Source organism: Castor canadensis, chromosome 2, assembly GCF_047511655.1.
Source record: "Castor canadensis chromosome 2, mCasCan1.hap1v2, whole genome shotgun sequence".
Lineage (NCBI taxonomy): Eukaryota > Metazoa > Chordata > Mammalia > Rodentia > Castoridae > Castor > Castor canadensis.
Window position 1 is genome coordinate 148,676,546 of NC_133387.1, and position 22,795 is coordinate 148,699,340.

Genomic DNA, 22,795 nt, shown 5'->3' on the forward strand with positions numbered 1-22,795 from the left:
CTGGTTATTTTGACATGGGGTCACTTGCTTTTGCCCTGATCTGCCTGGACCTCAATCCTCCTATTTGTGCTTCTCCACATAGATGGGATGACAGGTGTGCACCTCCATGCCCAGTTTCTTTTCCATTGAGACAGAGTTGTGTGAACATTTATTTTTTGCCTTGGCTGGCCTGAAATTGCAATCCTCCCAATCCCAGATTCCTGAGTAACTAGGATTACAGGTGTGAGCCATCAGCACCCAGCAAAATAATACATTTCTTTCCCTCCCTCCCTCTCTCCCTTCCTCCCTCCCTGCCTTCTTTCCTTTGGTGGGACTGTGGTTTGAACTCAGGGCTTCACACTTTCAGAGCAGGCACTCTAGCACTTTAGGCACACCTCCAGCTCATTTTCTGCTCTGGTTATTTTGGAGATGGGATGTCACAAACTATTTCCCCAAGGCTGGCCTTAAACCATGAACCTCCTCATCTCAGCCTCCCAAGTAGCTAGGATTCAAGTGTGAGCTACTGGCGCCTGGCTGATAATGTGTTTCTTAATGGAAAAATCATAAAGCAGCAAATTCTTTTAACAGTCCCTGGTTTCTCTCACCCATAGGCCATTTTTCTGTCTGCCTTTCTATACCTGTAAAATGCCTATGCACTTCTGAAGGAAATGTTACGGTGTGCACACTGGTTTATCCCTGCTGATATGGTATATCTTTCCATGTGAGCAGAAACAGTTTTAATGAGTAATTTTTACACATTTTTTTTCATGACACAATGAAAATTTTCTTGAAGAAAAGTATAAATTTTACCAAGGAAGACTAGATTTTTAAAAAGCATTTAATTTAAAAAAAAACAATGGAAATACAGAATAACATGAAATGCTTTTTTGATGGAGACTTTTTCTTTTCTTAATCTTTTATTTTGAGATAATTTCATATTTAGAAAACTCTACATGCCCTAGACACTCCGATTATAATCATTTGGGAATATACTTAATATCCATGTGGTGTGTTTGAATATATTTTTTTCTCTGAACCCTTTGGAAGTTGTAGAAATCCCATGATGCCTTTTTTACCCTTTATTATTTCAGCATCTACACCCTAAGAACAGAACGTTTTCTTATATGGCTACATAATGGAACAGCAGCAAAATGTTTTTCACCTTCCATATTCAAATTTTGCCATTGTTTTCAGTACAGCAAACCTTCACCAGACCAGATTCTTTTTTTCTTTTCTTGTTTTCCTAATCAGATTTTATTATTATTATTATTTTTTACAGTACTGGGGTTTGAACTCAGGACTTTGTTCTTGAGGCAGAAGTTTTACCACTTGAGCCATGGCTCCAACCCTTTTTGCTCTACTTATTTTGGAGATAGGGTCTCATTTTTAGTCCAGAGCAGCCTGGACCACTATCCTCCTATTTTATGCTTCCTGCTATAGCTGGAATGACAGGGGTGTGCTACCATGCCCAGCTTCTTTTCCATTGAGATGGGGTCTTGCAAACTTTTTTTGCACAACCTGCCTGGAACCCCTATCTTCCTCATCTCAGCCTCCCTTACAGCTTGGGACAACAGGCACATACCTCTGCATCCAGCTATTGGTTGAGATGAGATCTTGCTAACTTTCTGCCCTTGCTGGCTTTGAACCACAAGCCTCCTGATTTCAGTCTCCCAAGTAGCTTAGGGACACAGACAAAAGCATAGGTGCCCAGTCCCAAATTTCTTTCTTTCTGTTTTTGGCAGTACTGGGGTTTGAACTCAGGGCCTCACACTTGCTAAGCAGGTTCTCTACCACTTGAGCCACTCCACCAGCACTATTTTCAAGATAGAGTTTCGGGAACTTTTTGCCCGGGAATGGCTTTGAACTGTGATCCTCCTGATCTCTGCCTCCCGCCTAGCAAGGATTACAGGCATGAGCTCAGATGTTTTTTAAATTAAAAAAAATTAGTTACATATATTGAAGGTGTTTTGATACATATATACATAACGAAATGGCTATTATATTCAACCTAATTGGCAGATTCACCATCTTAAATAGCTACTCTTTTGTACATCTTAAAGGCAATGCAGTATTATTGATTACAGCCCTCATTCAGTATTAGACCACTAGACTTGTGCATCCTGTATATTTGCTACATCCATACTCTCCCCACCCATCTGTCCACCATCTGTTCTTGGTAACCACTATTTTATTCTGTTTTTGCTTATTTCTTTTTGATTCTACATAGGAAATCACATAGTATTTGTCTTTCTGTGTCTGTCTTATTTCACTTAACATAGTGTCCTCCAGGTTCATCCACGTTGTGGCAAATGACAGGATCTCCTTTTGTAAGGGTGAAATAGTATTATTGTCTACAAATACCATGATTTCTTTGTCTGTCATCTGTTGCCAGACGCTTAGGTTGTTTCTGATTCTCAGCTATTGTGAATAATGCTGCAGTGGGAATGCAGATGTCATTACAAAGAAATGGTGGTTTCATTTCTTTTGTGGATCTACCTAGTAGTGGGATTGCTGGATCATATCTTAGTTCAATTTTAAATTTCTTTAAGAGACAATAGACTGTTTTCCGCAACGGGTGCAACATTTTCCATTCCCACCAATAGTATGCTGGGGACTCTTTTCTCCTTCTCCTCTCCTCTGCTCCGCTCCGCTCTGCTCTGCTTTGCTCTGCTCTCCCCTCCTGTCTTCACCTCCCCTCTCTTCCCCTCCCCTCCCCTCCCGTTGTCTATCTCTGAGGCAGTGATGGGGGTGGAACCTAGTGCATGCTAGAGAAGCACTCTATCACTGAGCTACATTCCCAGCTGTTGGCTTTGAGAAAGAGTCTCACTATATAGCTCAGGCTGGCCTTGAACTTGAGATCCTTCTGCCTCCCCCTCCTGAGTAGCTGGGATTATAGGATGTGCACCATCACGTCCAGCTATGTCTTGTCTTTTTGATACTAGCCATCCTAACAAATATGAGGTGACGTCTCCTAGTTGTTTTGATCTGTATTTCCCAGATGATTGGCCAGGCTGAACACCTTTGCATAAGCCTATTGGCCACTCAGGTTCTAATCCTGAATTGCACATGGTATTTAGTTACCGTCAAGCTTCTTTACTTAGTCTTGTTTGATTTGGATCTATCTGTTCTGTAGTGATCCTAATATTTTTTAAAAAATACAGGCCGGTATTTTGTATTTGGGTTTACTTCCTCATGATATGACTTGGGACAGAGATGCCGCAGGAGGAATGTTGTGTCCTGCCCTCATATTTGATCCCAAGGTATGTGACATTGATTTCTCCCAATGATAGTGATGTGGTTAACTGGTAGCTACCAGATTTCTTCATTGTAATAGATCCTTTCCTCCCTTTGTAATTAAAAAGTAATTTCCTGGTGAAATTCTCCTGTTCCCCATCACACTTTTACCTCTAGAGTTTTAGCATCTATTGATAATTTTTGTCACAACCAACCATTACTGTTGCTGTAGCATCTGATAAAGCACTGTCCTTAAAATATTAACTCTCGTGAAATTTGCCTCTTCTTAAAGGGTTCACAGCCATTTATGAGAGCATAGGGTCTCTCAGGCAAGTTCTCGAGGCCAAGATGAAGTTGGACAAGGACCAGCTGCAGAAGCAAATCCAGCAAATGCAGAAGCCGGAAACCCCCATGTGAGGGGACTGGGACAAGGACCTCAAAGATGACCTAAAAGTTGGGGCTAGGACCTAGACACCCCTGTAGCCAACCTGCGCTGCATTCGGGACTGTTCCATCCATGGCGTGCATGTGCCGAGAAATGTGTTTTCATGGGTCTAAATGTTTACCTTGAGTCTTGAAAACACTCTTTCTTTATAAAAAAAATACAGTTTTGCCACTGTTTTTCACTCCTCTACCTTCAGTGGAGTTTCCCTCCTCCCCCAACTCAGATATTGAAAGGCTTTTGTCTTCTTCATTTTATGAATGAAAACAATTTTTTTCAATGCTTGATGCTCCAGCCAAGACAATTTACTACTTTGAAAAGATGTCATGGTGATTTTTTTAAAATTAAGAAACTAATGAGTTGTCACAGGAGCGTGTCTCACCTCACCCTGAATTTAAGAGAATGTCTCAATAGATTAGAATTCAACCTTCAAGTGCAAATTTGGATTTTATTACTGCTGTCTGTATATTTCTTATATTGGTTATCTTCTTGTAAATCTTCTGTCTTTTGTACGGGAAGAGATTTAACACTTGGAAAAAACCCTACTATTTATGTAATGAAACTAGTCTAAAATTGATAACTGCCATATAGATTGCAAATTAAATGAAACTTAATTATCCCGATAACGCAAGGCACAATATTTACATCCACCTAGTTCTACCAGGTTTTAATACATAAGACTATTTTTGAATTATCCACAGCCTGTATAGTGACAGCCATATATTTCACAATGGGATGGTGGTTAACAGTCTGTTTATTGCACAACTAATTGTTCATCAATCACAGTGGAATGTGAGAATTTTTCTGACTATGATCTCTCCAGATGTTTCTGAAATTGGCACACAGTGCTAAGGTTATATACACTTATTGTAACTGTATTCTTGTGCCTTGGTTTTATCATGTCAATGCACTGTACCCTCTAAAAGTTTTCCAACAAAATAGATGGCATGATAATACATCAGAGTTATGACACAAAAAATGGGATCCTATGTATTTTTTAAATGTTCTAAAAATTTTATCACTGTTAAGACATGAATCAGTCAGTACTATTAACAGAACAGAAACTCGTACTTTTGTATGGACAAAGAATCAAATTGACATTGCACTTACAGTTCTGTCAAAAAATGTTCATCTTGAGCAACTTTGTAGATGATGGGTGTCTTATTTTCAATCGCCATATTTGATTAGTCATTGGTAAACTTGATCAGTGCTGCTTGTTTACCTGTGTATGTGAAAATTGACAGTGAGAGGCATGGTTCTAAACTGTGAGGTGCCCCACGAGAAAGAACAGGAATACTTAAAAAGGTTTTTATTTTTTTTAACACCTTTTTTTTTCTTCCGTTTGCAAGGACTCAGGAAAATAAAAGCATTTTCTATTTTTAGGATCAATCAAAACTGAAATATGGAACTGGCTATTACTGTTTACCCATATAGAACATGCTGCTAAAATACATATTTTACTTTCAATAGCTTGACAAAATTTTTTTTAAAATTTGGATTCTTGAGAGGTTATCTAAAGAATGTGTCATCTAACATGTATTTCCTTTTTTGTCACAAACCTTTTCATCTCTATATAGGAAGATTATTTGTACTTAAACAAAAGAAGTCAATACTCTTGCAATCAGAAAGCGAATTTCTTTTTGTGATAGAGTAGCCATGTTTTGTGGAGTTCTCCGTGATTAAGCACAAGCCACAGGACAGAGCCACGCCCCCACCCCCCCATGTCTCTCTCCTCTGGGGTCTCTAAGGAGGAAGGACCAGCACATCTGACACCTGGGACGAGAGGGATAGGGGACACCAGCTGACTCTGGTCCAGGGGCTGATGTAAGCAAGTGACTTGACTGTTGGCTAAATGTCTCAGCTGCTCCCCACGTTGCCAGCCTGTGTGTTGCCACAGGGTCTCTCTACCCTGGCTGCTTGTTCGACTCACCTGGGGGAGAGGGGCGTGTTAAAAAGCTATTGATGCCGAGCGCCCCCCCTCCCTTGGTCCAATTAAGTTAGAACCTCTGGGAGGCAGTCGCAGGCATCAGCAGGTGTCAGAGGACCCCAGTGATTCGGTGTGCAGCCACGACAGGGGAGTACCCTTCTCACCAAAGTTTCAATGAGAATCAGCTTCCGTGTTCTTTACCAGAAATTTGCAATAAAAAGAATAAAATTTCCAAATAAATGTGGTGTGTGATTTTTTAAGTTTAAAAGTCTTTTAGTTTGAGGTGAAAACTTAATTAGGTGAACTGTCTTAAGAAATATACCTCTTTGCTGACTTTGAAATAAAGTGCTGAAGTCCTGGCAGGCCCTGTGGGACCTGGAACAGCACTGGGACCTGCTGCAGCCGTGGGTCCTGGGGCTTCAGGCCTTCTCTTGGGCCTGACAACTACCACATGAGCCCTGTGGGCCTGTGCTGCATCCCTGGTATGTGTTTAATGACAACTAGTTGAGTTACATTTGAACTTGCCTCAATAATCATAGCTAATAAGTGTAGGTATAATTCTGACCGGGCAGCCAGCGAACACAGGCTGAATGCTTACCTAGTATCCTGCACTGTTTCTGAAGACATCATGGCCACAAACTCCAGCCCCATCTCTTTATAACCCTAACATTCTGCCACATGTCTACCTTTGCTTTTTAATGCCCCAATTCCAAATCCCTAAAAAGGCAATCTTACCAGTTTTCTTTGGGTCCGATGTCTTCCGCTGGTCCTATTGATGGGAACACAGGAAGTGGGGTCAGTTGGTACCACAGGGTTATAGGTTCACAGGCATTTATTTCATCTGTCCTAGGCTGAGCAGGTAATCAACCATGGCTCTGTCCTTTGGGAGATGGGTAATGGGTAAGAACAGAGCGTCAGGCTGTGATGATCCTACTTTCACCCTGGAAAAGAATCGAAAACCGTTCATAGCATCAACGATAGCATTATTGGCAGTTTTTCTGGCACTGCCCTTTTCTAGTTGTGTGAAATTGGACAATTCTCTTAAATCTTGTTGAGTCTTGTTTTTATGATTAACAGAATGGAGATTATAATTTAAAATGGAGGTAATTTGTGATTTTCAAAGTGTACAGTTAGTTTATATAATCCTAGGCTTCAAATAATGAAAAACGGGGTGAGGGAAGGGAGGTATTGTTGATGTGATACAGGAAGTGTGCAAGTGATCCTGGGCGTGGTGACCCAATCCTGTAATCCCAGTTCTTTGGACGTTGAGGCAGGATCATGAGTTCAAGGCTAACCTGGACAACCTACTGACACCCTGTCCCCCACACACAACCTCCTTCCCCAAATAAGCAAAGAAACAAAGAGAAAGAAAGTATGTGGTGACAGAGAAAGTATATGGGATTCATGTTTTGGTCCAAAGTGTCCCATTATTTGCTGGGACCACAATTGGAAAGTAACTCTAGTTTCCAATGAAAGTGATATTCCAGTCCAAGACACAGGAAAGGAGTTGTACTTGGCTGAAGCAAGATGTAGACAGAACAAGCATGGGTATAATCCTTGAATGTGGGGAAGGGCGGGGCAGAACCCCAAACTAATCTCCTAACTTGAACAGGTAAGGCTTCCCCAGGCCTGGCCCTGGAGTAAGTTGAGTCTCTGGAAAGGCCAGTGTTGAGAAGAGTGGGATCAGAGCCAGGATAAAGAGGCTCTGGCTCTTTGACCCAGACAAGAGGGTCAAAGGCTGATAGGGAGGCTGGGTATTCAGAGCTCAGAGTTCAAGTTGAGCAATGAGATCCCAAATAGCCAGCTGGCATTTGGGCTGGACTGACATAAAATGTGTGTGTTCTGTGCCGACACTCATCAGCTCTGTAGTGAGGAAAAGCTTGCAGTTCAACTTAGAGCCCCACTGAATAGTGGCACTGACCATTTAGAACTACACTTAGGAAAAATACGGTACATTGTACTTCTCATTCTGGGCTTTTGATTAAGCTAGTTTCAAACATTTATTTGTCCATCAACATTTTGGGTCCAGAATTCAGGGGCCTTTTTAGGAATCCTTTTATATAGATACTTGTACTGCAGACCCATCTGGCTATCACAGTCACTTCTGGGATTAGGTTATACAAAGATGGTGGCATCTTGTTCTCTCTCTCTCTCACCTGCACTGGTGGAAGCAAGCTACAGTGGTGTAAGGAAGCTATAGAGGGGGCTGTGTGGTATTGGACTTAGGTCCAACAGCCTACGATGAATTGACATTTCCAACAATTACGTCAGTGAGGTTTGAAGTGGTCCCCTCCCACACAAGAGTGAAAGCAGGGACTCAAACAGTCGTATGCACACCTACGTTCATAACAACACTGTTCATGATAGGTAGAAGGTCCATGAACTGAGAAATAGATAAACAAAACGTGGTATATGCACACAATGGAATACTTTCCACCTCAAATAGGAGGAAATTCTGATACTCAGCATAACATGGATAACCTTGAGGCCATCTTGCTAAGTGAAATAAGCCTGTCATGAAAGGATAAATAATGTGTGATCCTTCTTGAGGTACCTAAGGAGTCAAGTTCACAGACAGAGTATCACGGCAGTTTCTAGGGACTGGGGGAGGGGCAGTGGGGAATTAGTGTTTCAGGAGTATGGAGTTTCAGGTGGGGAAGATGAGGAAGTCCTGGAGATGGATGGTGCTTGTACAGCAGTGTGAATGTACTCATTATGACACATACCTGTACATAGGGCACATTTTATGTACATCTTACCATAATAAAACAAAAAGAAAGTAGTGGACCTCCCCATCCCCCGAGTCTCCAGTTGAGCCCTCAGATGAGACTGCAGCCCATCGCTTTCGCTACAGTGTCATGAGAAACATGAAGCCGGAGGCATTGGCTTATGCCCACATTACCTTTTTTCTTGGTGTTGGGGATTGAACCCCGGGCCTCATGCATGCCAGGCAAGGTCTTTACCACTGAGCTATATCCCTAGCCTCTTTCTACATTTTAATCCACAGAAACAATAAATACTTGTCATGTTAAGTTGGTCAATTCTGGGGAATTCGTCCTAACATAATACACTACACTGGGAAAACCTGACAGAATTGTGTCCAAAAAATGCTCATTTCTGGATGTGTTGCCAGCTACATGTTCATATGTAATCACATGTGATACACGTTACGAGCAGGACATGATCTCTATAAAACTCATTAAATGGCATGACTACTTTATTACATTTAATCTTTGCATATTCCCTCCTTGGCATGTACCACATTCTCATTTTGCAGATGGAGCAGAGGGAAGTCAAATAATTGTCAAATTGTCAAAGACAGACAGCTAATTAATGAAGGAGCAGGGATTTTAATCCCTATCCATTTGTCTTCAAAGCCCATTTTGTTTCACGATAAGAGAATCACCACCTGACACATAAAGTGACTTTCCCAATCTCACAGGTGTTTGGAGTCAGACTCTTCCCTAGATTAGTGTTTCTCAGGTGTCCCCAGGCCGGCAGCATCACCATCCCTGGAAGCTTATTGGAACTTCAACTTTCAGGCCTCAGCCAGACCTCAGGGACAGAAGCTCTGAGCATAGGCTCCCGGTCTGACTTACCAAGTCCTGCACATTCCAACATATGGTCAAGTTTGAGCATCGCCAATCTGGGGCATAGGTCTACAACTGTTAGTTATGTGTGCTCCATCCAGAGGTTAAGTACTTATTTCCTTACATACCTGTTATGCCATTAATTCAGAGGGAATAGATTCAGGCAGCCCTGGCTTCTTTCCATTGTTCTCAGGAAGCGTGCTGTCCTAGGTGGAGCAAGCTGATGCAGCATTAGAATTAACATCCCTTCTCTCTTGCTTCCTTTTTCTGATCATCGTCTTTCATGCATTTTAGGAAGCTTGCTTTACTCTTAGAGTGCTTAATGTGCTCCATATGTGCATTTCATTATCTTGGCAAGATTTTTTTTTTTTTTGGTGCCTGTGGGGTTTGAACTCAGGGTTTCAAGCTTGCTAGGCAGGCATTCTTACCATTTGAGCCTTTCCACCAGCCCTCTTGGCAAGAATCTTGCCCTTAATGTGTTTGTTTACAATGCCAACAGCATGCCAGGTAACAGTGTAGACTCTTCCAACTTTGCCATCATCACTAGAGAGTGTGGGGCACTCTGTTTTGAACAGTACTCATCCCCTTGATGTCTACATGTCACTTTTCTTGTAGAGTCACATGACTGAAGCCAAAGGAACTGCTCTATGTCTTCTAAAAGGCCCAGAAAACATATGACAGGCATCTGTCTTCTTTTTCTACTTAGTCATTTTGGTAATTATTTTGAAATGGCAGTTCTGGCCATAAAGGAACCATGTGGCCATTTAAGCTGAAATATAAATGAATCTGAGTGAAATCCATTTTTAAATTCATGTCTTCAGTTGTACTAGTCACATTTTGAGAACTCAATAGCAACATGTGGTTAGTGGCTATGGTATTGTCTGTGCAAGCATAGAGTATTTCTTTCTTTTCTCTCTTTTTTTTTTTTTTTGGTGACACTGGGCTTTGAACTCAGGGCCTCTCACTTACTAGGTAGGTGCTCTACCACTTGAGCCACAAATGAGGAGTATTTCTATGACTACAGAAGGTTCTACTGGACAGTTCTGTTCTAGAACATTCATTCCTCATTCTTTCTACTTATTGCTTCATCTATGATTTGCTACTTCCTGTCAGCTTCAGATGAGCTTTGGTTCTGGAACTTTCCTCCAGCCTCATTCCTACAATGTAATGCCAGTTGTCCCTATTAAAGATAGCTTTGTAGATCATTGTTTATAAGATTTATCTCTAAGCAGGATGAATAAGCTCTAGAGAGCTGCTGGACAAGCTTGTACCTATAGTCAACAGTCATGTATTGTATGCTTAAACATTTATTAACAGGGTTCATCTTGTGTTACATGCTCTTATCTCAATAAAACAAATTTTTAAGAAGTGCCATCTCACCTGTTAGTTCTGATCAGTTGGGAGAGGTACCAGGAGCACTGTGTTGAGAAGCATCTGGTGACTAATGCCAAACTAGGGGGCAGATCCAAGGTGTATCAGCCATGGGGAGAGACAGAGGGGCAGCTGTCTATGTGCTGTGTGTGATTGCCAGGTGTGCTCTAGAATATTCTACCAGTGACACATGCCTGGCAAAGAGTTTGGGGGACTCTTGAGTGATTCTAATGTTACCCAGTGAGGATGACTTGGTAGGCCTGAGGCAATTATCTTGGAAAATTTAGAGGGATACCGAAAACTCCATAATTAAGACAAATAATATTTTATTGCAATATTTTTAAGGGATCAAAATTAATATAAAAATGCATAAACAAAATATAAAATCTTAAGTAAAGGCCAGATCCAACCATACTTGTGTGGTGCTCTTTGGAATTGAGACAAAGAGGAAGTGCAACTTTACATAAATATTGGACATATTATCCATCATGGGTTTTTTGGGGTTAATTTTGATTTTTAGAAAAGTTACGACAAAATGTTATACAATTTGATGACTGAGGGTTTTGGTTGCCCGCCTCCACACATCTTGCATTTGGGGTGAGGGCCTTAATGCCTTCCCCCTAATTGGCCCTACCCAGATGTCTAGAAATTTGGAGCTAAATTCAGGGCTTAATTACTAATCAGCAGGAAGATATTTGGGCGTATTTGATTGTTTTAGATAGTCTCTGGTCTGTTTTGTTTAAACTTGTGAGTCAACTTTTCTTGGAACTAGGTTGGGCCACAAATAAAGCAAAGATAGATTCTGTTTTTTTTTTGAGTTTTCAAAACTAGGGTTTGAACTCAGGGCCTATACCTTGAGCCACTCTAGCAGCCCTTTTTTGTGAAGGTTTTTTTTCTTTTTCAAGATTAGGGTCTTGTGAACTATTTATTTGGGCTGGCTTCAAACCGTAATCCTCCTGATCTTTGCCTCCTGAGTAGCTAGGAGTACAGGCATGAGCCACTGGTGCCTGGCTGCAAAGATGGATTCTCTTTTTTTTGTCTTTTCTTTTTTGGTGCTGGGATCGAACCCAGGGCCTCACGCATGCTAGGCAAGCACTGTACCACCGAGCTACATCCCAGCCCCAAAGATGGATTCTAATTGTGACTCTTCTTTAAGACCCGGAGGAAGAGAGGGATGGGAGCAAAGATGTTTGCAGGTTTCCATCTCCTGTACTCAACTCAGCCCCAGGTTCAGCTCTCCAGTGCCACTCTCTGGGATTCACTGAAATGTGTGGCCCACACATGGAAGAAATGCAAACTACTGCGGAATCAGTAGAGAAGCTAGAGCCAAGGAATGCCTCAGAGAAGGGCCTCTGGGGATGAGAGGGCCCGGCTCTCGTTCTCTAGAACTGGAAATAAGTACCAGAGATACTAGCAGAAGTGTCCGCAAAACAGTATGAGAATCAGGCTGTCACCCTAATACTGACTCAGCACCAACTCTGCTCAGATATGGTAACAAACAAAACAGACAAAAAAACTTCTGGAGTTTTCAGTCTACTGAAAGGTGGGGATGAGAGAAAAAAAACAAGTACACACCAGGTATAGTAGGTGATGGTGAGTACTGCAGAGGAAAATAAAACAGGGGAGGGAGGGAGGAGATGCAGGAGAGAAGGTGGAAGTCAGAGCAGGATGGTCAGGGAAGCTCTGTTGAGAAAGTGACCTGAGAGCAGAGGTGATGGAGATGGAGGAGGAGCCAGGCAGAAGGGCACACGTGCAAAAGCCCTGGGGCACCAGTGGGATTTCACTTACCGTTCAAATCAATGGACAGAGGTGGATTATAGTCGTTACCCTTTACAGGTGATTAGCAGAAGGGATTCACTCCCTCAGAATTCCACACTTCCCAAAAGGAGGCTGGGCCCAGCACCCATGCTCCCTCCCAAGTTTTCAAACATGGAATGTTTTATTCTTTTTGTTTGTTTGCTTTTTGTTGGCTTTTTCAAGGTCTCATTATTAGCCTGGGCTGGCCTCAAATTCATGATCCTCCTGGTTTAGGGTCTAGAGTACTGGGATTATAGTTCAGTACCCATGTGTCTGGAAGAAAGTTATATTCTGAAGGATGCTTTCTACTTGGTAATGGATGGAAGCATTTCTGCAGGCATTTTCTCTGACATGATGGGAGTTAGTGGGAGGACTGAGTCAGCATATAAACACTGATTTTACCCTGTCCTTTTAGAAATAGACAATAGGAAGAGTAAACTCGCAGTGCATTGATGCTTGGTTGCCAGAAAATGGCTGAGTTTTTTGGACCCGGGTTTCTTTTGTTTTCTCCTCATCTTTGGGCAGTGAGGTGGTGAGGATCGTCTGTACATACCCCTTCTCCATGGGGTGCCTTAGCACCTTCTGTTCATATCTAGGAAGTGCATGCAGTTTGGGCATTTTGTAAACTTCTCATATCTGCAGAAGCCTATGCATTCCTGCACAGTTCCTTAGAAGCTGAGCTGAATAGGAACGACTTTGTCCATTTGTTTCTGCCATAAACTTATTTTCGGTTGCGGAGTGTTGGGGATCTAGCTCACAGGGTTTCATGCATACCGAGCACACATTCTACCTCTGAGCTATGTACCCAGCCTGTCCTAAATTCATTGAACTCTTACTTGTGTCTGACGCCATGGTATGGTCACTGTGGTAAGTCCTCATGGAACTGTCTATTGAGGTAGAGCCACAGGCATGTCAAGACATGATTCCCCATCACTGTGAAGGGAGCATAGAGCCTAAACCTAGCAATTGCCATATTTTTCTCCTTTTTCACAGTGCAAGGAGTTAATGTCAATATATTTATTTTTGGCAGTTCTGGGGATTGGACTCAGGGCCTTGCCCATAGGCAAGCACTCTGCCACTTGAGCCATGTCCCCAGCCCTTGTAGTTTGTTTTTCAGATAAGGCCTTGTGCTTTTGCCCCAACTCACCTTCCAAGTAGCTGGGATTACAGATGTGTACTATCACATACAGCCCAACTCTTTCATTTTTTGAGATAGGGTCTTGCTGTGTAGCCCAGGCTGGCCTAAGACTCCCTATGGAGCCCAGGGTGGCCCCAAACTGGTCACCTTTCAGGTTCTGTCTCCTGAGTGTTGATGTTTACTCCTCTATTGCTTTGCCTCTCACTCATCCTTCAAGTCATCTTAATCTAGTTTCCAGTCTTACTATTCCAGTGAAATTGCTCTTTTTAAGATCATCTAAAGCCATCTGCCATGAGCAAGCTATGTCAGGAAACAAATGAACATGCTTCTGTCTTTCCAGGATGTCAGAATTTATTGACTTGCAACAAATTCCACAAGCCACAGCAATTTTGCTGGTGTTACTTCACCAAATACTGCTGATGTCACTTGATAGCCCTGGGCCATTGGCAGGTTCTTTTAATTGGATCTTAATTACTACATAACACTCATCACACACAACAATACATAGGCAGTGCTGAGAAGGGTTAAAGAGGTAGTAGAGTTCGGAGGGCTGTGCTGGAGGCTCGGGCAGAGAGCTGAAAAAGACATAGGAAAAAAGTGTCTGAAGGGGACCTGATAAGTTCTGCGAACCACAGGTGTAAAGTAGCCAAGTGCAGATTTGGGTGGCAGTCCATTTTGACTGTCAGTGTAAAGTGAGCTGTGCATCATGGGCAGGAGAAACTTCTCTTGAGCTGGAGTCCGGGGACAGAAGCAGAGGTCCTTCACTGTTTGGCAAGTTTCCAGGATGAAGCTCCTGATGAGTGATCTGGTGATGGGATCTGTGTGCTTGCCACATCTCAGTCTTGGGGTGCTCCTCCTTTTATAGTCCCAGGTGAGGGGGTTACCTCTGGTGTGACTGATAAGTTCATGTGTCTGCTATGATTCTATCTACTTATAGATATAAATTTTTATTGGCACAAATTATTAGTTGTGCCTCATGGTGTGCTGGCAGATGGTGGGTGTTCACTTACAGAAACAAGATGTAGAGTCATTCTGTATGGGCACTTGTACTGTAAGTAGAGTAGTTCAGGTCAAAACTTGCTTCTTAAAATGGAGTAAGTTAAGGCCAAACACAGCTTTAAAGCTGCTGTTCTATACAGCAGAGAGTAACTCAGACAGGCCCAGCCTGTTCTCTCTCCCTTATCTAATTAAGTGTTATGTGTGCATTCATTCAGTAAATACTGATTACTTCTTACCTGCCAGGTTCTGTGCTCAGGATGGGGTTTGTGGTAAAGGAGACAGACATGTTGTCTCCATTAAAGAATACTTAGTTCCATTCTTCTCAACCCTGTAACACAGGTGTCCTTGTTACGAACATGTTAAACACAGAACCTAGAGAAGAGTACAATACACACTGATATACCCATCCCCTAGGTGTAATCATTACCATCACTTTGTCATATGTTTCATTTGTTCTTAATTTTGCTGAAACATTTAAAAGTCAATTGCGTCTCAAATGATTTCAGTGTCCATTTCTAACAATTATCTACCTCTGCCAGTCATTCCCAATGTCTGGTAGAGCTGATTTGCTGCATCTGGGGGCTGAGCAAAGGCTGTATGTTGCACTTGGTTGTGATGTTAGTCTTTTTTGATTTAGAAGAGTCCATCCATGTTTACCCCTGATATTGAGGCGTTAAAGGCCTTGTCCTATCAGTGTCCCACCTGCTGGGTTTGTCTGCTTTTTCATGTGCCTTGCAACTTGCTTTCCCTAAAAACTAGAAGCTACATTTAAAGGCTTGATTAAGTATTTTTGTCATGATGCATCATGTGGGGAAGTATACAATGTCTGGAATCTCACCATTCATAGTGATGCTTACTGTGGTCTCTAGGTTTGGGTGGTGGCAGCTGACCCCAACACTGTAAAGTTACAACTACCTCCTTGTATCTGCAAGCAATCAGGGATTTTTTTTCCCCCATGTGAGCATACACTTGCTTACCAGCCTTTTACTCAGTGACAACTTTTTATTGATCCTGTCCTGAAATGATGTCTCTTTTATAATTTCATCTTTTGTTTTGTTTACACAGGGTCTCACTATGTAGCCCAGGCTGACCTTGAACTCATGATCTTCCTGTCTCCACCTCCCAAGTGCTGGGATTACAGATATGCACATCATGCCCTACTCTTTTCTTTCTTTCTTTTGACATTTAACTATATTCTGTTTGGGAGAGCATTCTTGTCAACTGGAGTCTTCCTCTTCATTTGTGGACAGCCACAAATTACCAGGCACTTGAGGAAAAATTCTTACCAAAAAAAAGAACCCAAAGTAAACAACTCAGGATAAAGGTTGGAAGATGAAGTTAAGAAAACACTTTCTGAAGTTGGGATTAAAAAACAGACAGATTGAAATAGGGGAGATAAGAATCCTTCTAGGAGGTCAAATACCCAAATAATAGCCGAGTGCTGGAGGTTCACGCTTGTAATCCTAGTTACTCAGGAGACAGAGATCAGGAGGACCGCAGTTCGAAGCCAGCCCAGGCAAGTAGTTCCGGAGAACTTATCTCAAAAAATCCTAAGAAAGAAAGAAAGAGAGAGAAAGAGAGAGAGAGAGAGAGAGAGAGAGAGAGAGAGAGAGAGAGAGAGAGAGAGAGAAGAAAGAAAGAAAGAAAGAAAGAAAGAAAGAAAGAAAGAAAGAAAGAAAGAAAGAAAGAAAGAAAGAAAGAAAGAAAAAGAAAGAAAGAAAGAAAGAAAGAAAGAAAAGGGGCTGGTGGAGTGGCTCAAAGTGCAGGCCCTGAGTTCAAGCCCCAAAAAGGTTTTGATTTAAGGAAGCAAGATTTATCCTGTACTAAGATATTGTCCCAGAATTTTAAAGACTGAGTCTCTACATTGGAACCAGCCCACCTGATATCCAGTGAATAATGAGGCAGCCATGTCACTGCAAGGCACACTGCTTTGCAGATTTCACAGATGAGGGATAAATAGAAAATACTAAAAGTTCCCAGTGAGGAAAAAGTAGATCAAGGACCAAGCCGCATGTTCTCTCTCATATGTAGAATACAGACCTAATACAAATACAGTAATATTGTGAAAAACAGGTCACGCTAAGGGGAGGTCACACAAGAGAAGAGGAGGGTAAAAGAAGGAAACTAAGAAGGTGAATATGGCCGATGTACTCTCTATATAGGAATGAATATAGAATTCTTAAACCAGGTGAACCAACCATAAGAAAGGGACTGAGGTAGACGGGAGAAAAATAGAGAGATGAACCATTTGGGGTTATAGTACACATAGAGATGGAAATATCACAAGGAAAATCCCTGTGTAGCTACCTTTATCCCAAAACAAGCAAAAATGTCATTTATTTATTTATATTTTATCTTCTACAAAATCGGAGACCAGGAGGGCCAAGCAGGTCCTGGGGGGGTGGTGTTGGTACCAAGTGGGGGGAGAGGTGGCAGGGAAAGGGAATTGGAGGGTGAATACAGTGCAAGAAATGTGTGCACATACATGTAAATATAAAAATGAGACCTGTTGGAATGGGGGGAGGAAAGGGAGGAGGAAGGGATAAAGAAGCATGGTAGAGGGGGTGAACTCAACTATGATATATTTGATGTATTGTAAGAACTTCTATAAATGCCACAATGTACCCCCACTCAGCGCAACAATTAAAAAAAAGAAAAGTCTCAAAAAAAGTCCCAAGGGAAAATGATTTCCAGGTAAAAGTTCCACACATAATGCATTATCAAACGCATATTTGGGTAGAAAAGATGTTTTAACAGACATCAGACACCAAACTTTCCTCCTGTGCCTGTTTCTCAGGAAGTCTGGGAGGAAGCAGTAGAGGACACACCAATGCAGGAAAGAGGAGGAGGGATACCAGCACCATGCCTGGGAAGGGTTTTTGCAGGGCCAGGGGCAACAGCACAGATGGAAGCCTGTCCTGAAGATGTGCACCAATGGTCTAGTTCTTTTTAAATGTCTTAATGAAAATGAATCTGCTTATGATTTAGGCATGCAAATCAAACTAACAAATAGTTTAACAATGTTCAAGTCCTCCTACCTTATAATAACAAAATTAAAATGTGTGAAGCACTGGTTTTTATATTGAAAAATCAAAATAAATGAATTTTATTGTTACTGGCAAATCTGTGTGTTTTAATGAGTCAGTGATGTTTAGATAATTAATAAAATAAAGGTGCATAATTTGTAAGTTATTAAATTTAATTCCACAAAGTGTATTTTTCTTACCTTTGTGTCAGTAAATCACTAATTATGTTGTTATAATCAATTTTTACTTAATTTGTGTTTAATTGCTAGTAAAGATAGAAAGGATTAATGCAATTGTAACAAAAGTACATACAAATTTTAGTGGTTATTAAAATTAGACTTTACATGTTTACAAAATAGCTATTGTTCTACTACTATATTCAAAGCTATCAGAGTCAAAATTCAAGTTAAAATTATTTAAAACTGATTTTTAAAAATTTGCATAAATCTTTAAAAAAAAATTCTGTGATAGCATCTCACTCTGCAGTGCAGACTAGATTGGAACTTACTAAGTAGCTAAGGCTACTTTGAACTTGTGAGGTCCTCCTGCCTCTGCCTCCCCTGTGCTGGGGTTACAGGTGTGTACCATCATGCCCAGCCCATATAGAATATTGTACTTATTTATTTTTGGTGGTACTGGAGTTTGAACTCAGGGCCTCACGCTTGCAAGGCAGGCACCCTTGTTACTTGAGCCCTGCCAGCACCTAAAATATTTTAACAAAAATAAAGCTATTTATAATTCAGGCATTCAATGTTTCTATTTTGTTGCCAAAGGATTGTCCTTCTAGCCACATGGTTAGTGGGGGTTCTTCTCATCTCTGGGTGCCTTATTGTCTCCTGGTTGGCTTCTCAGTTTCCATAGTGTGGGTAACCAATTGCCTGTATTAAAATACTTATGTTTGAAAGACCTGGGAAGGTTTTATTTTCTTGAATGGGATCTGACTGACATCTTAAGGAGAGGAAATTGCATCTGTGACTATCTATCACACTGTTTTTTTTTTTTTTTTCATTTTTCTTTTATTATTCATATGTGCATACAAGGATTGGTTCATTTCTCCCCACTGCCCCCACCCCCTCCCTTACCACCCACTCCGCCCCCTCCCTCTCCCCCCCTCAATACCCAGCAGAAACTATTTTGCCCTTATTTCTAATTTTGTTGTAGAGAGAGTATCAGCAATAATAAGAAGGAACAAGGGTTTTTGCTGGTTGAGATAAGGATAGCTATACAGGGCATTGACTCACATTGATTTCCTGTGCGTGGGTGTTACCTTCTAGGTTAATTCTTTTTGATCTAACCTTTTCTCTAGTTCCTGGTCCCCTTTTCCTATTGGCCTCAGTTGCTTTTAAGGTATCTGCTTTAGTTTCTCTGCGTTAAGGGCAACAAATGCTAGCTAGTTTTTTAGGTGTCTTACCTATCCTCACCCCTCCCTTGTATCACACTGTTTTTCTATACCATGTACCTGCTTTTCTTTTTTGTTGTTGTTGTTATGTGGCTCTTTGGAAATGCCTGCCTTGTCCTCTCTAATAAAGCAGTCCTACCTCTCCTGCTAGCCAACATCTTTTGAGTATACTGACATGTTCTAGGCACCTATTCCTGAATACCAAGAATTCCTGGAAAGCACTTTGCCCTTTGTCCCTGCCCTGGGCACCTGCTGGCCTGTCAGCACCCTTGCCCAGGTACCTTTGGCCTGGGTTCACGATGCTAGCTGCTGCCACATTTCTACTCAAACTATATTGGATAGGACCAAAGGCTTAGCATTTTCAGTACATCTCCAGCCTTCTCCACTCTCCTTACAATGTTCTCAGCTCCCTCAGTCTACCTGGGCATTTTTTTTTTTAAAACCACTTTCTCCACCTTTGTGTTCTGCCCCAAGAGGAAAGAAAGGGAAGACATGTGTCTGCATTTTCCTCTTCCCTCTCCACATTCTTCTGCAGTGGAAGAGTTAGGTTTTTATTTCTACTTTCTTTCTGGAATGGCCTTCCACTCTGTCTTTTTCTCCTTCTACCTGGGGGTGGGAATTACCTAGGCCCCTTCCTAGCAAAAGGGTTGTTCTTTTTACACTGTAGATGGGGAGCTGTATTCTGTCTTAGACTTTGAGTCTGTGTCCTTGACACAGTTCTAGGAGCCTAAGGAATTTGGAATAGTCTTTCCCTGAGCACACAGCCTGGGTTTTAAGACTAATGTCTTTCTGTGCTTTCAGAGTGTCTTTACTGATTTCAAAACTGAATGTGAACTGATTCCTCTTTGCATTCCCACTGTAGTAATTCTAGTTTCCTTTTGGGCAAACGGATGTCTTTGCTGAGAGTGAGCAGGAAGGCAGCCTCAGGCAATTACAAATCACACGCATAAATGAGTATATTTAAGGTTTGGTGGAGTGGCTCAAGTGGCAGAGCATAAATGAGTATATTTAAAAACCATCGTTCCTGTTTTATACATAATGCATATCTTCTTCCTAGACTGTGACCTACTTGAAGGGAGGTGTCACACTTTCCCAAATATTTTTAAATATCTAACAGAAGTCGGATGCAAGCCTAGGGAAGACTTGCAGGTTAAATAAGGTCTCAGGTATCTTCATGTTGTTTCCTTGTCATAGAGCTCCTGTTCCATACGCATTTGAACCTCCCATCAATAGTTCAGATGAGTTAAGTTCTTTGCTTAATGAAAAATAAGATAAACTAATCAATGTGATTTTAATAACTAATCTTTCTAAAGAGAATGTGTCCTTAGTAAAATACCAAAAGGAGGGTAAAAATACTGGTGACCACTGAGCACTTACTCCATGCAAAGTGCTTTGCCTTCTTTATATGTTATATTTGGGGAAAGTGAGAGACACATTTTATTGCAGGGTTCTCTTACATGTGTCCTGAAAGGTAGACGTATAGATTTTTCTGGTTTTGCCAGACTCAGAAAGCAGAAAGGATTTCAGTTTAACCTTATTTGGACTTTTTTTTCGAAAACAAACCCAGACCCATGGAGTCTATCACTAGGTGGAGCAGTAAGCTAAAATTTAAGAAGCTACCTACTGCCATCTCTTCTTCAGTTGTCTTTTTTTTTTTCAGTACTGGGGCTTGAACTCAGAGCCTTCACCTTTAGCCACTCCACCAGCCTTACTTTGTGTGTGTGTGTGTGTGTGTGTGTGTGTCTGTGTGTGTGTGAGTGATGGGTTTTTTCGAAATGGGGTCTCCCAAACTATTTGCCTGGGCTGGCTTTGAACCGTGATCCTCCTGATCTCTGCCTCCTGAGTAGCTAGGATTACAGGCATGAGCCACCAGCACCCAGTCCTTCAAATGTCTTAAATAAGGATGTCTTAAATAAAGATGATCTGATACATGTATAGGACTTTGTGTGTGTCTACCACTTTTACCTAAAAGAGTTAACTCTTAAAACAACCCTATATTCCTATTATTATTCTCACTCTCAGATGGAAAAGCCAGGTACTTATTTTAATTGAATACCTTCTACATACCAGACACTCTAAAATACATATCTCATTTAGTTTGAACAAAAACTTGATTAGTAACAAATTACCACCCCTACTTTACAAGTAGGAAAATGAAATCTCAAGGAAGTTTGGTTTAGGCCACTCTGAGAGTGAAGCAACTTTGACTCTAGGCCTGGGTTTTGTACCACATCCTCTGGCATTCCTAAGGCTTCTGGGAAGGAAGCCTTGCGTGGGAGGCTTGTTATGTTGGTGCCGTCCACGTGGATCAGCATTTCCCAGACCTTGAGAGCTGCAAAAGCAAGAGGGAGAAGGTAGGAACCTTGGTGTGCAAAGCTCACTCATTCCAGCCTGAGAAATCTCCTTTCTCTCATGGCTTTTCCGCCATCCTTGAAACACTTCTTTCTTTTCAAGCCTTTTCAAGCCATCCTTGAAACACTTCTTTCTAGTAACTCTCTACTGCTCAGGGGTAAGCAGTTGTAGGTAGCTTATAGAATGAAGCCCCCGTGGGTGTCCATTATTTTTGGAGTTTTCTCCTTGAAAATGCTTATTGGTGATAAAAAGTTTCTTCTTTGCATTGTAAACTCCAACTGTCCAGACCTGAATCCTTCTCAGAATACAAACCATATTCTAGTGGGGCCTGCAGCTGAAGACTGTGGCAGTTCTCAGCCCTGGTGACACCCTGGAGTCACCCGGGGAGCCATGGTACCGCTGATGCTCATTCAGACCTTCTGGGGTAATTGGCCTGGGGTGTCACCAGGCACTGGGATTCTTCTCCAGTTTCCTAGGTAATTCTAACGTGAAGCCCAGGTGGCCAGCCTTAAAGAGGTTTTCTGTGGAGCTTGTTAAACTGCAGTACATGAACAGCAGGGGGCAGGAGGCCCGTTTCTAACAATTCCAAGTGGAAGTCTTTTTTTGTGTGTGGCAGTACTGGGATTTGAACTCAGGGCCTTGTGTCTGTTAGCCAGGCATTCTACCACTTGAGGTGTCCCTCCACCCTTTTTGCTTTAAGTATTTTTCAAATTAGGTCTTAATTTATGTCCAGGCTGGCTTAGACCAAGATCCTCCTATTTACTCTTCCCGTGTAGCTGGCCAGATGGAAGTTTCACCCCTCAAAGTGGTGGATCAGCAACGCCGGCATAATGGCGAACTTGTTACAGGACCTCAGACTCCCAGGCCCTGTCCCTCCAGGCTTGCAGGGTCCCAAAGAGAATGTAACCAGAGGCCACGTGATTTTTGTATGCAGTGAAGTGTGAGAAGCACTGTAAGTCCAGAAGGTAAATGCTAGTGAGGGAATTTGAGAGTGAAGTACTGCACAAGGAGGGAAGGAATGGATGATGGGCAGCTTGGGAGGAGGAAGAAAGAACCGAGGGAGGCACACACAGGTGCCTCAGTCCTCCAAGGGATGCTGAAGATGGAAGGGGACTGGCCACTTTGGTGCTTCCAAGGTGTGTTAGTCAGCTTTCTGTTGAGAGAAAACAAAGGAGGGAAGGTTTCAGTCCATGGTTGCTTGGCCTGTTGCCTCTGGGCAGGACATCAAGGCTGGCAGCTAGCAGAGGAAATTCACCAAAGCTGGGAAGCAATAAAAGAGAGGGAGGAGGGGCCAGCTTCAAGTTCATGCCCCCAGTGACCTAACCTCCTTCCATTAGGCCCCACCTCTTAAAGTTTCCACCCCCTCCCATGCATGAGCAGGCTTCAATACCTGAGCCTTTCGGGGCCACTTAGATCCAACCTATAACACACAGAAAGAACGAGGAAGTCAGGAGGGCTCTTTCGGTCTGGGCAGCAGTTGTGCTGGGTCTCCCGGGCTGTGGAGAGTTACATTTGTCATAGAGGGGATCAAGGCCTTGCAAG

At 42.1% G+C, this 22,795-nt stretch overlaps 1 protein-coding gene across 3 annotated transcripts in view; it reads left to right on the top strand.

Annotated features, from left to right (window-relative positions):
• The window catches only part of Fam81a (family with sequence similarity 81 member A), a 59,727-nt gene extending 53,906 nt beyond the window's left edge, over nucleotides 1-5,821 (top strand). For all 3 annotated transcript variants that reach the window (XM_074066083.1, XM_074066082.1, XM_074066084.1), the window contains exon 9: nucleotides 3,506-5,821. In XM_074066083.1, the coding sequence (XP_073922184.1) occupies nucleotides 3,506-3,630 (125 nt within the window). In that variant the 3' untranslated portion in view covers nucleotides 3,631-5,821. The remainder of the gene's footprint in view (nucleotides 1-3,505) is intronic.
• The last annotated feature ends 16,974 nt before the right edge of the window (nucleotides 5,822-22,795 follow it).